This window comes from Lepidochelys kempii, chromosome 10, assembly GCF_965140285.1.
Source record: "Lepidochelys kempii isolate rLepKem1 chromosome 10, rLepKem1.hap1, whole genome shotgun sequence".
Classification (NCBI taxonomy): Eukaryota; Metazoa; Chordata; order Testudines; family Cheloniidae; genus Lepidochelys; species Lepidochelys kempii.
In genome coordinates, this window is record NC_136389.1 from 80815321 (window position 1) to 80832888 (window position 17568).

Consider the following 17568-nt stretch of genomic DNA (forward strand, 5'->3'; position numbering starts at 1 on the left):
GGTTCAGCCCCCAGGCCCAGGATCAGAGGAGGTAGAAAGGTGGCTTGGAGCTATCATTACCTTCCTCCTCCCTGAACTCAGTGTTGTTGAGGACTGCCCTTCTATTTTAAAAATTGGGTAATCTGCAACCTTAATGACAACCTTCTTAGCCTTGGAATGTAATAATGACTCAAACTGCCCGTAGGAGTTTGTCACCATTCTGTAGAGTAACACAAAACAATATCCCTGCTATAGTATGCTGTAGAATGGTTAAAAAGAACCATAGTTAGAGCAGACATGCCAAACCCGTGAAAAAAATGCAGAAATTGGGCGTGGTTTTGGCTTAATTGGTTTATGAGTTGCTTGTTGGCTAGTTTTTGGCTTTAGCTTGTTGCAGCTTGTTGCTTCTTCTTTTTGATTGGCTCCTGCCAAGCAGGAACAAGGGGCAAGCAGGGGCAAGGGGGGGGGGGGAGAAAATCAGAGGCGCACAGCGGGCCCACCACAGTACCAGACTGCACGCTGTGGGGATCTAGTCACATAGAGTGTTGGAGTTCTTCGGGATTGGCTTGTTTTCACCTTGTTTTGAAATGGGATTAGCTTGATATTTGGCTTATTGTGAAAGTCAGGGTGCTTATTTACCGCGTGAAAGTTGGCAACTGTGGGTTAGAGGTAATGGATGTCTTTCTCTGCTGCATGTTGTAGGTTTTTAGAATCCAACTCTTGATTTAATTCATTCATTTTTATAGAACTTTTTCACAAGGGATGATGAAGCAGTGAGCATGGAATGTAAGGAATGTTGATGGACTGTAATACCTCCAGCGTTCAGCCCAGTCCTCTGACCTCTGGGTATGGAGGCTGTCCTGCCCAAAGGCCTTCTGTCGCTAGCATGCAATCTTATAGCCCTTCCCTGAGCAGGGAGCTGAGCTGGGCCTACTTCTCATTCACTGGGGACTCTGTCATGCCCCTGGGTCTCAGAGTGGTGGATGGGAATGTGCCTAGCTTACCTTTTGGAGGGTCTGTTACATACAGCGTTACAGCGTCTTATTAAAATCATAGGACGTGTGCCCAGGCTGAATTTGATGGGTCTATTCTGTAGATCTAAACATAAATAAAAGTGGCCTAGCCACACTTTACAATTAAACTTACAGGAAAGTAGCTGCTGACAAAGCTTGTATGATTGTATTACTTGTTACATAAAATATGTAACACTACATTTTTTATGTTGTCTATTTGAATTTCTATGATGTTTTAATAAATTTGTCACCTGCTAATGCTGCATTTCTTTGAGGGTTTCTCTGTTGTTAAGTGGAAGGCCAGGTTCTTTACACATTGTCAGAACGTGACTTTGACTGTCCAAAGCCATGTAATTATCCACTGATCGGGTACAACACGGGCAATGCAGTGCAAATTTTCTTTACGCTCCCTGCTTTCGTGTCTGAACCTTATCTTGGAGAGACCACCTCTAGGGTGAGGGATTAATTGTCTCACAGCTTTTGAGATCTTTCCCTCCTTCCTATGTTGAGGCTTCCAGCAAAGCTTTCACTTAGTGCTGACATTGATTGTGGCTTTACTGCTGTGGCACCAGAAACTGGATGGAGATGGTCAACTCATTTCACATAGGTCCCCGAGCAGGCATTGGATACTAATGACGGCTGGTCACTGCCATTTTGGGACAGATTTGAACCTCTGAACTAAACATTTTCCATAATCCTTGATCTTCTCACTCAAGCCATCGAGTTCTCTCTCTCTCTCTTTGTGGAATACTTATTTTAGATTCTAAACCTAATTTTCACAGAATTAAAGATACACTCGCTATTATTGATTTATTACTAATACTTATGGAAATGCATTTAATATGAATTCATCATGAACTACATGTGCTGTAAAAATGTAGCTCATTTGAAGGGTTATCACGTGCTGAAATAGTCTAAATCTGTTGTATTTTGAAAGCTCCTTCTCACCGGCATAGAAAGTGAGTATGTAAGACTACATTCTTAGGGAAAATTAAGCATTGTAACTGGTGAAAGTTCCCTCTATTGTTAAGCAAAGCCAGTCATCAGCATCTGATTTGCATTTTATACCATGCAGCAGGAAATATTTAAGTTGACAAATAGCATATTTAATACAGCAACAGATACTTGGCAGTTAGTTATTAACAACTGTTACAGACGTGATTTATTTGCTGTTATGAAAAGGGCATTACTGTGTGAATACGATTCAGAAATTAGCTCCAGTTTAGCGAGAGGCCTTGGCTGCCTGACCTCTTAATATCCTTATAATGATGCCATTTACCACTCAAAGACTTATTCAAGTCAGTCACTGCTAGATTTGTTTTAAAGGAGTCCACTCGAGGGCAGACGTTTTATGTATGTTAACGTATCTGATTGCAAGGTTAGGCACATGGATTTTGGGGGCTAGTCTAGGCTAGAATCGCTACAACAGCCCTGCTAGTGTAGAGAGCTTGTCCCACCGACATAGCGCTGTCCACACCAGCGCTTAGGTTGGTGTCACTTACGTCACTGGGGGGGGGGAGCTTTTTCACACTCCTGAGCGTCTTCAGTTATACTGAAGTAAGTGTTAGTGCATATAAGCCCTAAATGTGAATAATGTAAGAGCAAACTATGTACAGGCTGCTGTGAGTACAACAGTCTGGAGGAGAGGAGGATTCAAAGAGCTTTCCTAGCCACAGCATGGTCTTTGTGCTCCACTTAGCATAAGATGAAGCTACTGCCACTGCTAGCAAAAGTCTCCTAAAAGTGGGTGGGAGGAGCTTTCCTTCCCCCGTCCCACGCTCCATACTAGCCACTAGAGCAAAGGGGCTAGATGCTACACCCCCTTCAGGGGTGGCACAGCGCCCTCCCTCCCTGCCTGTGCACTCCCCAGAGCTCCAGGAGGCATTATACAAGGGTCAGGCACGAAGCTTCCAAGAGCTGCGGCTGGGACAGTGCACCTCTGTGGCATCCCAATGCGTGATGGCTCTTAAAGGCACAAGCGCCCCAAGTCTTCCTGAAAATATGGTTACATTTCAGTTTCCTCCAGTGCAAGCGTATTGCTATTATTATCAGCTATGCAGCACTTCATAGATGTTCCACAAGATACTTGTTCATCCAGTTAATAGTGTGCAGGGAGGAAGAATGCTTCGGGCACAAGCCTAGGACTCGGAAAACCTCGGTTCAAGTCCCCGCTGTGCCACAGACTTCCTCTATGACCTTGGGCATGTATCTCTGGGGCTCAGTTCCTCATCTGCAAAATAGGGGCTAACAGTACTGCCCTACTTTGCAGAGGTGTTGTGATGATAAATCGATTAAAGATCGTGAGGGTGCTCCAATAATATGGATGATGGCGGTGTCCCACTTCAAGGTGCAATTCAGACCAGCAAGAGGATACTGCTTGTATTATTATCCTGAGTGCCCCAAAATGCTTCTGCTACTTGTGGCTCCCAGCCTGGAGCCACACGCACATCCAGCAGCCAGCATGCACTCTATGTTCTGTAAACTGTACTACTCTGATTCAACCACTTTGAACCACAGCCTGCCAGCAGTTATCATAGACACACACTTGTCTTTAGCAGACTTGGTTAATATTAGCAGGTGACCCCAAGGCACCCCCAATCCCATACTTTCCCACACCCATGTGCTCTGCAATGTCCAGCCCTCTCCTGCAATATTCAGAGGAATATGATCCATTTGCTCCTTTAAAGAGACAAAACCCAACAGCTTGCAATATTAACTGGCTTTAACATTCACTTTAATCAAACACAGCACTGTGGGTTTAGATTAAAAATAAAATAACAAAAGAAGATAGGATTTTAAGTGAATTCAAGTATAAGAGAGAAAGTTAGAAATGCTTACAAACAAATAAAAGTGAAAATACTCATCTAAAAGTCTAAAACTTAATCTAGCAAGGTACAGCCTTGTTCAGGTTGTCTTTTTCTCACCCCCAGTCTTCTAACAAGGTGACTGACCCCCCCATTTTGGTCAGGATCTCCTCCAGAAGCCCAGGTTGTTATTTCTTTTGTAGTCTTAGGTGAAAGAGAGAACTTGGGGTTTTTTTGCCCCTTTCTTTTATAGTCCAGTGAACCTTTGAAATTATCCCTCAAAATAAAGACTTTATTCAAATGGTGAGGAAGGCAACATGGAGTCTGGTGGTTAAGGAAGCTCCATGCTCTTTCTTCCTCCCGCTGGTGTTTGCTAAAATGCAAATTGTTCTGTTTCCCACAGTCTCTTCCCCTTGCTAGCTTGATGGCCTGGTTTACTGCTTATATTTAAAGTGGTATAAACCCACATTCCTTTGTTTAGGATAGACCTATTTAACACCTTTACCAAGGCAAGCTGTCTGGTTTTAAAAATGGGTAATAACATCATGCAGGGGAAATTTATAACTTTACATATAATATTGCTACACACTTTTCACCATGATATTACTGACCAGTGAATGAATAGTTTTCAAATGATACCTCACAAGGCATATTTTGTACAAAGATTATTACAATTGTGTGTGAATACAGAATTGTTTAGGGTCATATCAATTCCTATGGTAGATATTGGATGGTAGATAGAGGCTAGTAACCAGACGGGTTATTTAACATTCCTTGTAACTTGGACTTTTATCTCTAATAATATATAAGCTTAGACATAAAGAGCCAACATTTCAGAATTGAGATCACATTGTGTCCTCACAACACCCCCATTAGCATTTGTGTGCCGGTGGGGGGTAGTTCAATGTGCAATAACCCAGTTTGTGCAGATGCAAGCCTTTATGGGTGCACGTGTCACTCTCAGCTCTAAAATTTTAGGGCCTGACTCTCTGCTCTCAGTTACACAGATGTAAATCTAGAGTGACTCCATGGAAGTTAAACCTGCAAAGAGGTCAGTGTAAGTGGAAGCAGAAGCAGGCCCCAAGTCACATTACTTGCTACACACAAGACAAAGCAACTGCTGTGTATGATGCCATATACTTCAGTAGGAATATGCATTGCTCAACACCATCACTGAAATCATCAGTGACTAAAGCATATGTTATATTCAAATAGCATTGCTTTCTATGTGAAACCGTCCCTTTCACTCACAACATGACTCTGCCCTTAAGGACCTCCTCATTTCTATCTCAAAAAAAGTTGTTTTTTTGTAATTAGAGTGTTTTTAACAGTAAAAAATCTTTAGGGGAGAAAACCCCAGTGTACATTTTAGCTCCATTTATGAGCTGCTCCATCGCATGAGCTCATCTACATGCATGTCCTTAATTCCTGCTAAAACCTTTGCAGTGAGTTTTGCTATTTTCTTATTAGTCTGTTTTTGAGCCTTTCAATATTCTCTGGTAGGTATCTTTCTAAAATTATGTAAGAGTTTTGGTTGTTCCAGTTTGGAAATGGTTTCTTTAGCTCAGTCAAGTAAATGATGTACCAGCATTCATAAACCAGTGGAGTCCCAGCTTCATTAAATAAACTTGGTGAGTTTCACTTTTTTTTTTTTTTTTGGCCTTCTTGTGTTTTGGTAGGTGTGGGTAACAGACCTTGACCTTTGCTATAGTGACCAGCTGGCCTTCACTCAGCTCATGTTGTATGTGACAAATGGCAATCTAGATGGGTGCTCTAGCCACTTTGAAGTGCCACTTAGGTGGAAGAAGACGAAAAGTCAAAGTGTTCAGAGTGAGGAGGCAGAAACTGTAAGTAATGTTTCATTTCCAACTAACATTGTTAAGTGACTTCAGGTATAAAAGGCTGTTCAGCACGTTCGCCTTCAGAAATACCAGTTAATTTGTGGATTCCAAGGTTGGGGGTTTCCTTTAGCATAACCAGCAGCTGCTTTAGAGCCCCCCCAGTACCAAAGGGTTAATGACTGAGCAGCAACTTCTCTTGCGTTTCAGGAAGGTTAAAAAAATGTGACATCACATTAGAAATGAAAAGAAAGCACTTGGCCATTTATGGTGACTCTGATTAGCCACATTTTGCACCTATCAGTATTGGTTCTATTTATGGCACTAATTAAATGATGAATACTCTGACATAGTTCTCCACGTTTTAAGGAATCTTGTGACATTTAATTCTTAAACTTTGTGAGACAAGATAACCAAACAGGTGGTGAAAAGGGCACCGTAGGGAGAGCACCGTGGTGTCACAAGGGCTAAAAGGAGGAAGGACAATCATGGTCCTGAGGCTGATGTCCAGGGTTAGAAGTCAGGATACCTGTGGTCTACATCCTGTGTAAACTTCGGGATGACACTTAACAGCTCTGTAAATTAAGCTTCCACATCTGCAAGATAGTGCTAATAATATTGCACTACCCCACATGGATGTTGTGAGGCTAAATAAGTCACGATTAGTAAAATGCTTTGAGATCCTCATACGGACGGTGCTAGAAAGTGTAAACTATGGTTATTGAATTTATTAAATTTGATAAACTGTTTGGCTTATCAGCCTTGAGATTATCCTTATGATGGTGGCTATCCCCAGCAGAAGGACAGAAAAGGTGAAACCTTCTGGGAAAATCAGGGTGAGTTAAGAGGAGGTTCCAGGAGAACAACCGGAGTGTTTAGGTGTTTTATTAGAAACCACACAAACTGCTTTTTCTGTCGACAAAGGAGAGATGTTGTGCCATTCCAAAAAGTGTCAGAGAGTTGTAATTTAGAGGTTAATGAGATCCTGATCTATTGTTCTTGTCAAGCAACCACTTTAAGTTAGAGAGGAGTGAATTAGTCCCAGTCGTACATCTTCTCGAAATTAAAAGTAATCACGTAGCAACTTTTTGAATTAAAATTCTGTCACGATTAACATAAACTGTCACTCTATCCTTAATTTTTTCCTCCTCTTTATATCTTTGGCTCTTACCTCCTTAAAAGTTAACTAGAAAAAAAGTACTATCTTTGAAGATCTTTCTAAAAAAAAAAACAAAAGAGAGACAAATGTTTTTACAGCACATGATCTGTAATGAATGATTAAGTAAAACACTTTGTGTAAAATTATGATGTTAATAATGAATCTGTCCCCTTTATGTATTATATATTCCCAATGCTGCTAGGGCTCTTATTGATAAAATGGAGCAGCCACTGAGTTTGTGTGACGATTGTATTTTTAGAAATCCTTCTTTAAAAGAACAAATTTCCTAGATACTGCTGCTACTGTAATTATGTAGAAAACCAATCACTCATTATAGTTAGGATACATTATCTTCTAGACAGATGAGGCTAAATAAGCAACACATTAATAATTCATACTGCAGTTCATTATGCATGTGTATGCATGCTTTGTAGCTGAAATAAGCACCTCATCAACCTGATGCCAACCCTTAAACAATAGTTCTGTGTTATTGCAGCCACATTCAAGTTTACGCTTGTTAAACTGCTACTTGGATTATTTTATCAAGCATTCATTTATTTGTGGTCCCCTACTGCAGAGAACAGATTTTGGAAGCTCCTTTTTTAAGTTAATGACTTGAGCAATGGGTGTTATTAATTCTCAGAATATTATAAACATGATTAATTTTCAGGCAGAGATGTATTATATAAGGATTTCAACTATGTCAACTTAAATGCATCAATGTCAAAACAATATTATTTGGGGAAAAATACTGTAAATTACATGCTTCAAGATGCAGTATCCCCATTCAAAGAACTAAGAACCCAATCCTGCAAACAACACCAGACTCAAGCCCCAGCTCAGGAAAGTATCTGCAGTCAGGACAGGACTCACGTATGTGTTCAAATGCTTTGCTGAATCTCAACCATAGAATTATCTCTATTGATTCTGAGGGCTACTCATGGTAGTGTAAGCACTATCCCTTCTAATAAGCCCAGGCATTTCAGGAAGCCGTGCGTTTCAGGAAGGTTAAAAAAAATGTGACGTCACATTAGAAATGAAAAGAAAGCACCTAACTTCTATTGATTTCAGTGAGAGTTAGGCACTTAACTTCTGTTTAGGCATCTAACTTCTGTTGATTTCAGTGGGAGTTAGGCACCTAAATACTTTTGAGGATCTGGGCCGTAGTCACTTTAAACTGTGCTTAGAAAAATATTATTCGTGAAAAATTATATTTAAGGTTTTCTATGTTTAGCATTAAGTATTTTTGTGATGATTCAGCTGTTTTAATGAAAGGTGACTTAGAATTAATATTAACCATACATTTGTTCCACATTGTTTTTCATGTAGGGACCGATCCTGACATAGCAGCACGTTCAAAGCTCCCCCTAACTGCAAGGCTGAATTGCACAGCAGAGTGCACCCTGATTCTAGTATCAGGCCTCTAACAAGAACAAAGCTGCAACGTGTCTATGATTTAAAAAACTCACTTGAATTACTGGCCCTAGGTTTGCTGTTCTCTGGCAGGAAAAGTCTATTGATTTCAAGTGGGAGCTCTGGCTTTATAAGGACTACTAGATCAGGCCTACTCTGAAAAGGATAAGGGACTGGTTCTTCTCTCAGTAAGGCACAAAACTTGTCAGTGAGAGTTACATGCGGGCATGGAAGGGATGGTAAAATTCTGTCAGGATTAACATAAACTGTCACTCTATCCCTCACCCCTCCTTATAGAGCTACAGGTTTGTCTTCATTAGGGTTGAAAGGTGTGTTGTTAAGACTGCCTCCAGACTTCAGCTAAGCCCACCAGCAGGTGCTAATGTAAATGCTGCCTCATCTACACTTATAGAATGTGCTACTTACAACATGTGTTCTAACAACACCCCTTTAAATCCTCGTGAAGACAAACCTTCACAGCCCTTTGGGGATGACAATGTAATCTGAGCACAGGACTGGTAATCCAGGCCCTGACACTGTAGCCTTGGAAAGTAAGTTAAGCGTCTGGTCCATTTCCCATTACATTCACTGGAAAGACTGTCAATGACTTCAGAGAGATTTGGTTCAGATCCCTTTTACTGGCTGAAACCTACAATGAAAAACAAATCAATTTGGGGTTTAAGCCTGAGAAATGTATTCTCACTGAATTTTATTTCATGGCAAAATTATATTGATTGGGCAGCATTTGTAAGGAGGTGAATGATAATGTGTAAGCAGAACTCAGGTCCATTTTCAACACAGAGCTTGGGTGGATTATAAAAGATGTTTTAGAATATTATGTTCCATATTTGCTAAATCATTTAGATTCTACCAACCTTATACTCAATGAATATTACCTCACTCTCATGAAATATGTCAACTAAATCTGTGGGATTATTTATGAGAGTAAGGTGCTAGTTGAATAAGGGTGGAAGAATACACCCCTTACTGTTGGTCACAATGCTTCTATTATCCCTAACTGATTTGATTTATCCAGCAGTTGTATTCTCATTGCCATTAAAGTTTTCCACTTTCTATGTATTTAAAGTGATGCTATCAAGTTTGTTAGCCCTAAAACTATATCTGCCTTGACAGTTGACCAATACTGAAGGACTTACAGTTACGATGCCATGTGTGTATTTTTTCCCCAAACGTTGTTCTTTGATCCCACTTCCCCTTTTTAACCACAATTCCTATTTTCATTTTCTGAATGGGAACCCTACTCCCTTCAGGCATAATAGAGAAGAAGGCCAAGACTAATATATTTTCCCAAATTCAGAATACTCTCTTTTTGCTCTAGAGCTACTTGACCAGCGCAGTCATGTAGAGTGTCTGGATTTCTGAGCGAGCACAGCATACAAGTGATGGCAGAATTAAAGCACTTCTCATCCAACTTGAATAATATATCAGTAGAGCAAATTTTGCTTTTTGGATGTGGCTGTACTCAAGCGCCACTCACTTCAGTGAAATGCTGTGCAAAAGGTTCATGTAGAGTCACAATCAAGTTGAATGTGGGGTTTTACTACGAACATTCAGTGGGCCTGAGTAATGTTGTTTGCACAGTGCTTGTGACTTAAAAGCTCAAATTGCTTTACAGAATAGGTACCCCAACTTCCATTGACTTCAGGGGTGTAAATTGATTCTGCTCTATTGACTTTAGTAGAGCTATGTTGATTTGCACCAGGTGAGAATTTATCCCAGTGAGTTGAGTGTCTTGCAGGATCAGACCCTGAAGACGTGATTTTCAGTTACACTAAAGCCTCTTTTTACTGCTCTGGCCACAGTGATGTAGAATGACCTTAGTGTGAATGGCTATCAGTCTTTAAAGCAGCTTAAACCATGAGGAGCTTTTGGTCATATGTGTAGGTAAACAAGTTTTGACTTGCAGCATTTCTAGAAATTCAGTTTCTAAAACCCCAAACTCCAAGCAAACAAGTGATTCATTGCCATCCACTGCAAACTGAACCCACGGAGCTCATCTACATCTATTTTAAGGAGGAGATGCATGTGCCATCTCAGGGCAGAATTTCCCCCTTGGCTGTTGTAATTTTCATACTATTGTAACTTAAGACAAAAATAAGACTGGAATTATGATGTGACTTCATGGTAATTACCATGCAATAACATGCTCAGTAATCACAATGGTCTCCTACACAGTGATAGCTTTTGGCTTCTGCTTTTTTATGTGAGAAACCATGATATGGCAGATATGATATTGACAGATGGGATGGTGTTGAGCTGTCCTGTCTGAACCACATGTTGACTGTTTTATTACTTCTTTGATGATTTTTGCTGAAGACACTGAAGAACCATGCTATCAGATTGAAGAGAGGTTGGTCATATCCTACTTTGGGATGCTGTTGTTCTAAAAGTAAAAATATATTGATTGCAAGACCCTTAATTGTTTGCTCTGAAGATTAAGTAAATAAAAATGAAATAATGAACGGGAACTGGCATTTTCTTTGTAATAGCAAAACATCTTTCACACATATGGTGCTCAGAATTTTGGCATTTGTTTTCTTCCTTTTGCTGTGTTTTATGATGTCCAGATTCCTGAAAATTCAGAATGGTCCTTCAGACCTCAACTTCTTGACAGGGAAGAATAATCACTAGCTGGCTTTGCTCTGTCACATTGGCTTAAACTTTTTAGATTTGTAATACTCTATAATAACAAAAACTATACTGCATTTTATGTGCTACAGTATAAATACTCAAGGCCACACTTTTTAAAATGGCCTTTGCATTTTCAAACACAAACTCTTAACAAATGCAGAGTGGGGGTGAGGCATCAAGTTACAAGATTTACACAAAGAGAGAGCTATTTGTGCATGCATGTGCAGTGGCTGCATGCGCAGACCTGGAGTGAGGCCAGCTGTAAATTTGGCTCCGGGGAATCTATAGGTCACCCTCTGTTCATAGCTCAAGAAACTCGATTGACTGTTGCACTGGAATTTCCATTCATGTCAATAGCAGTTGAGCATATAACTTGAAAACAATATAGATTTGCGCACAGTGTGAAGATTCTGCTCTCAGCTATAGCAGTGCAAATCTGGAGGGGCTCCACCTTAGTCAAAATCTGATAGAATGGTTCCATAGTGCTTCAGTCATCAGTGAAGTAATTAAAACATCTACAGGTGAGTCACAATAGAGCATCTCAGGGGAGTTACTTCAGATTTACACCAATATATCTGAGAGTAGAATCTGGCCCACAGAAACCTACATTGCTTCTGAGTTATATGTTCAACTGATATTGATATGAATGGGAATACCACTGCCAATAGAAATGGAGTTACTCCAGATTTACACCACTGTAACTAACAGCAAAAGTCCTTTATATTTAAATAGTAAATTGTAGGTGCTTTATATAAAATGATATGAAATGAAGAATCATATGTTGTTTTTTTCCAGCCATCTCCAGTAAGCAGCCGCTATGCAGTAATGAGCAGTCAGCTGAGGCACTCCAACCTTTCAGTAATTTACTATAGTGTTCTCCTCCAAATATGTAAGGCTCATGGCATTGGATTTGATGTCCAGGTATGGAAGGAGAAAAATGTATAGAAAAGTGTAATAGTCACTCTGCCTAACTTCTATCTGGAAACTATAATCTTCCATGTGCAGGAGTTCTGTTATATCGGACAAAATTCACCATAAAATTGTCCTATATCTTGTTTGTGCCATAAGGCAGACTTGATAGTACTTTCACATATCACTCTTTTTTAACAGATTTACTGAGACTAATGTATGAAAGCTAAATTACAAAGGGTTCTTTAGCAGGCCCCATATCAATTAGTCTGGTTTAGCAACAGGTTTCCTGTTGTTTTCCTTTGGATTAAGTATATTTAGTTGACTCCTTCATAGGTGACTGTCCTGAGGATCTATATGAGTGGGCTTAAAAGTGGGGGGTGGTTCTGTGAAGAATGAGAAGAAGGAGATTGAGAGACGGATGGAGGATGCAGAGAAACAGACTTCAGTGAAGAAGGAAGAGGTAGAGGATTGTGAATGGAGTGAGAAGAGAGCAATGAGAAAGTAATAGTGGAACGTGGAAAAAGAGGGGAGGAGATGGTATGTGGAGAGGGAATAATAAAAGGAAAGAGTGTCTGGATCCTGGGGCAGAAGTCTTCCACATGGTCACTCAGCAAAGACTTCAGAGTCTTCTACTTGCCTTTCATATCAGGAGACATTTCTCACATTTCCAAATGATATGATAATGGGTGCTTAGTGCCTCTGAAAATCAGACCCTGTGAGTTTTGCCACTGACTCCCCTGGAACAAGGATCTAGCCCATAATGAATTAGAAGATATAATGAAGACTAAAAACATTTTCAATGTCTCTCAACTTTACAGAATGTAATGCTCGTATGGGCCTTCTTTACCTTGATGAATTAACAAAGTGTATACATAAACCATTTTTAAAATATCCGTGACCGCCCACCATTGTAGAAGGCACAGAATATGAACAGACTCTGAAATGTATATATTTGGATTTACACAGAATTATTATATTGTATTCTCTGGTACAAATTACTTAGGTTACATGGAGTCATAATCCAGTACATATAGTTTAAAACTATCCTTTCTTTGATTACATGATTTTGTACATACCATCCTTGCACAATGGGTGTTAGTATCTCTTATTGTAAGTATCAGTATGTACACTGTTTTAAGCAACAGTTAAAATAACTTTTTTTCAATATAACAGGAAAAAGAAGGAACAATTTTTATACTGTATGAAGATCGCAAGCGGTACAGATTGGGAATGATGTAAGTACACAGTATAAGTTAAATAGCCAGGTAAACAAGTGGACAGTTATTTGAGCTGAAGAAGATGAAAATACAAAGTATTACCATCATGGATTTTAATAAAAGTGCTGATTTATTGGAAGACCATCTGGCAATTCAGTGATTGTCACCCACTATTTAGTTGTGATGTGATGACTTCCAGTGAGACTGGCTTGTTGAAAGAAAAGAGGATGGCTCTAAAGAGTTTGGTAAGTGGGTGTAAGGGTGTTAGTGTAGTTTACACACCAAGGAGCTAGAAGGAGAGTTAGTAAGAAACTCAACAGAAGGGAAGGTGTCAAGGATCTAGGGTAAAATTTTCAAAAGTGACTTGACACTTAGCAACTGTAGTCTCCTAAGTGCTTCTGAAAATGGAACTTTGGCACTTTTGAAAATTGAACTCCTAAATTAGTGTTGTTTCCATCCTACTGAACCTTACACCTTTTTTCTACCCCTCTTAGAATCTTTGGGGCAGGTCTTCACTACCCGCCGGATCGGCAGGTAGTGATCGATCTATCGGGGATCGATTTATCATGTCTCGTCTAGACACGATAAATCAGTCCCCAAATGCGCTCCCCGTCGACTCCAGAACTCCAGCTCGCGAGAGGCAGAAGCGGAGTCGATGGGGGAGCGGCAGCAGTCGACTCGCCACCGTCCTCACGGCCAGGTAAGTCAACCTAAGATATGCCGACTTCAGCTATGCTATTTGCATAGCTGAAGTTGCATATCTTAGGTCAACCCCCACGCTAGTGTAGACCAGGACTTGGACTCACAATGACTGCCTAATGTATAACTCACACCATCTTACACATCACTGCTTCCAGATCTGGTCTTATGAAATGAAGCTGACTCTCATCCAAAGTTTGCCTCCTTTTCTTTTTGCGGATACAGACTAACATGGCTGCTACTCTGAAACCTTACATCCTATGGAATCTCTAACACTTTCTGTCTAATATTTCTTTTCCCTCAAACAAGACTGCTAAATACATGTCAGACAACCATTTTAATTTGGAAACTAAGTTCCAAAAATGTAACAGTTTGGTTCAGGTTGTAACATTTTTTAAATAACGCAGCCATCCTGCATTTTACTGCACTGTGCTTAATGTGCATTGCAACTGACATGCTCTAAATGAGGCATATTCCCCCTCAATGAAATATGCTATAATGAGACTCTAGATGTACTGTCAAGAGATTAAAGCCCCAAAGACTAATACTAATATTTCTAAGAACAATGCAATAGTCTAAGTAATACTGATGCAGTTCAAGTGTCTGTGTATCACAAAAAGAAAGTGTTACGCATGGATTGTATTTGTGCATGCATGAAGTAGCAACAATTCTTTTACACTAATTTAAATGTTAAAAAATATGCTAAGGCCACTGTCCTAACTCAGTGGTAGCCTTGTGCTTGGAATAGCTGAACCTACTGCTCTTGTTTGCTAAGTTGATTAATAAAAATTATTTATTACACAAATCCTTTCTGTTGACAAGTTAAAATGGAGCCTCATCTTTCAGATCTCCCTGAAGATTGCCACCTTGTGAGATTGAAAATTCTCATTAAATTCCATCACCAGACAGGCACAAATGAGAAGCCGATTGTTTTTAAGCATGTGAAGGGAATCATTGGTAAACTCATTTGTTTGGATATCATTAACAGAACAATCGGAGAGGATCTCCAGGGGGTCCTCATGACCTTTGCTCACAATCTCTTCATCATCCATCAAGAAATATCAGCACCTAATATGCAAGGCGAGACCAATTTTAAGGTGAGGTGTTAATTAACTAACGATCGTGGTTAATTTCTGTACCAGGACTGAAAATACCTCATGCTGTATTGTAAACAAGTGCTAAACCATTCCTTTTTCATTGTTAGCAGTACATATTTCACACTGTAGAGGTCAATATAGCAAGTCTCCCAATGAACCTGTTAGTTAAATTTAATAGTTTGAAACTTTTTCTTTGAAACCAAATATGCTTTAACTTGGAACCATTTGTAAACCGAATCCCCAAAGCTTCTGAGTTTCTCGTGCAAGAGGCAAAGGAGGCCACCATACTGCTTGAGGGACTTCTGTCACAATCGGCCCTTTTGTTTTTAAAGGAATACCATCAAGATAAAAATTAAAAAATGAAGTTTCCTGTTTTACTAATCACCACTTAAAATATTAATATCACATTTAAAACATCCAACTCATTCTTCACCACTCAATCGGTTTACTTTTTGCATGTCACCTTAAACTTTGAAACAGCCTAGTACAGTTTCAATTTTGTTTCCTTCACACTCCCTCTTCTGGGGGTACCCACTCCACACCTGAGCTCACCTTATTCATGGACTCAGGGCAGCTGCAGAGCTCTGTGCCTAGCATTGGGCATCTCTACTCTGGGAATGTTCCCTGGGGAGCCCTTATGCACCAGCATAGCTGGTGAAAAGAGACCATTGGGCAATAGTGAATCCAGCCCTACATCCAATAGTAAGTTTTTGTTGGATCAGGCCATAAGAAAGTACAGAGCGACTAGTTTATAGTGGAAACAACTGCTTATTATAAAATGATGCTATCTTTTGATTCTAAAGAGTAGCATAACTTCAGCAAATGTTCTTTTGCTAACCCATAGGCCCTCTAGCTCTACAGAAGATTTTAAAAACTTGAACTATAAACAGTTTCTTAAAAGGCAAGAAGAGACCCCCTGTATCGCAAATTTGTGTTGTAATTGATATGGTGAGAATGTAAAACAGACTAAATCTTAACTCTAACTGTATTTTCTTGTGATGAGTCAAATGGCATTTTTCGGGGGAAATAGAATTAAATTTTAACATGTAACACAATAAATAGAAAAAATATTTTTCTGATCTGAGGGAGGGACTCAAAACCAAGTATTGAAGAAACATGTAAAAGCGGATTTCATTTCAATTTACTTATAGTGAATTAACAGTGATTTACATATGCATAATGAAACAACATAGTTAATTAGAATAACAAAATGTGTCTAGCAATATATTTTCATTTACCTAGGATTTATATGTATGTGTGTTTATTTTTAAATAAATACACTCCCAATCCCACAGTAATAGTGGAAGATTCCATTGGTGCATTCTGTTAAATAACACAAATTACTTTGGGGGGGGGGCGGGATTTGCAACCAGCTGAAAAATTTGTGGGGAGTTTATTCCAGTATAACATCCATTAAATAACTTGCACTCTTTCAATCTATTACAGATAGCAGTTCAAGATATTGAAGCAATTCTTGGAATTACAGCAGAAAACAAACTGAAATTTAAAGAGGAATCCTCCAAAGAAGACGCTCCCCAAGAATAGTTGACAGAAATTTTAAAACTTTTTCTTTAAGCCTCTAGGAAAAACTCTCTCATTCTCAGGAATGCAGGAAAGAAATAACTTACAAATTTTGTTGTTCTTGTCTATTAATAATTAAATTAATATTAGCTTAGACTGGAAATTTTAATGATTACTGAGTGAGCTTAAATGATTAGTAAAATAGTAACTAAAATATCCCTGGTGGTGCAAAAGGAAATCTTGGTGAAGAACAGAGGAACAAAATAAACATTGTCCATTTTCTTATCCCTGTCCGCCAACTTCATATCATGAATACTGTAGTACAGCATGTATTTTTCAAACCTTATTCGTAGACTCATAGTTTTAGAAGTCAGAAGGCACCATAATGATCTTCTAGTCTGACCTGCGTAGCACAGACCATACAATTTCACCAAATCATTCCTGCATCAAGCCCATAACTTCTGACATCAGCTAGAGCATCTCTTTTAGAAATTTATCCAGGCTTGATTTGAAGACCACAGATGGCAAAGAATCCAGCACATTCGTAGGTAAATTGTTCCAATGGGTAATGACCCTCACTGTTAAAAATCTGTGCCTTATTTCTAATCTGAATCTGTCTAGCTTCAGCTTCCAGCAGTGGGATCTTGTTATGCCCTGCTAAATTAAAGAGTACCCTGCTATGAGAAAACTCTCCGTGGAGATCGTTATAAACTCTGATCAAGTCACATCTTAACCTTTTTTTTACATAAACTCAATAGACTGATTTCAGCGTAGCAGCCGTGTTAGTCTGTATCCGCAAAAAGAACAGGAGGACTTGTGGCACGTCAGAGACTAACCAGTTTATTTGAGCATAAGCTTTTGTGAGCTACAGCCCACTTCATCGGATGCATGCAGTGGAAAATACAGTAGGACAATTTTATATACATAGAGAACATGAAACAATGGGTGTTACCATACACACTGTCACGAGAGTGATCAGTTAAGGTGAGCTAATACCAGCAGGAGAGAAAAAAAACTTTGTAGTGATAATCAAGATGGGCCATTTCCAGGAGTTGACCAGAATATGTGAGGAACAGTAGGGGGGAAAAATAAACATGGGGAAATAGTTTTGCCTTGTGTAATGACCCATCCACTCCCAGTCTCTATTCAAGCCTAATTTAATGGTATCCAGTTTCCAAATTCATTCCAATTCAGCAGTCTCTCATTGGAGTCTGGTTTTGAAGTTTTTTTGTTGTAATATTGCGACTTTTAGGGCTGTAATCGA

At 39.4% G+C, this 17568-nt stretch overlaps 1 protein-coding gene across 8 annotated transcripts in view; it reads left to right on the forward strand.

Moving 5' to 3' along the window:
* Positions 1–17568, forward strand: part of IQCH (IQ motif containing H) — a 108402-nt gene that overhangs the window by 88470 nt on the left and 2364 nt on the right. For 3 of the 8 annotated variants that reach the window (XM_073304420.1, XM_073304423.1, XM_073304427.2), the window contains 5 exons: positions 5476–5643; positions 11654–11779; positions 12944–13005; positions 14675–14783; positions 16230–17097. In XM_073304420.1, the coding sequence (XP_073160521.1) occupies positions 5476–5643; positions 11654–11779; positions 12944–13005; positions 14675–14783; positions 16230–16328 (564 nt within the window). In that variant the 3' untranslated portion in view covers positions 16329–17097. Of the gene's footprint in view, positions 1–5475; positions 5644–8122; positions 11781–12943; positions 13006–13481; positions 13664–14532; positions 14784–16229; positions 17098–17568 lie in introns of those variants that run through there. The other 5 variants (XR_012154108.1, XM_073304422.1, XM_073304424.1 and 2 more) reach the window with 5 other exon arrangements.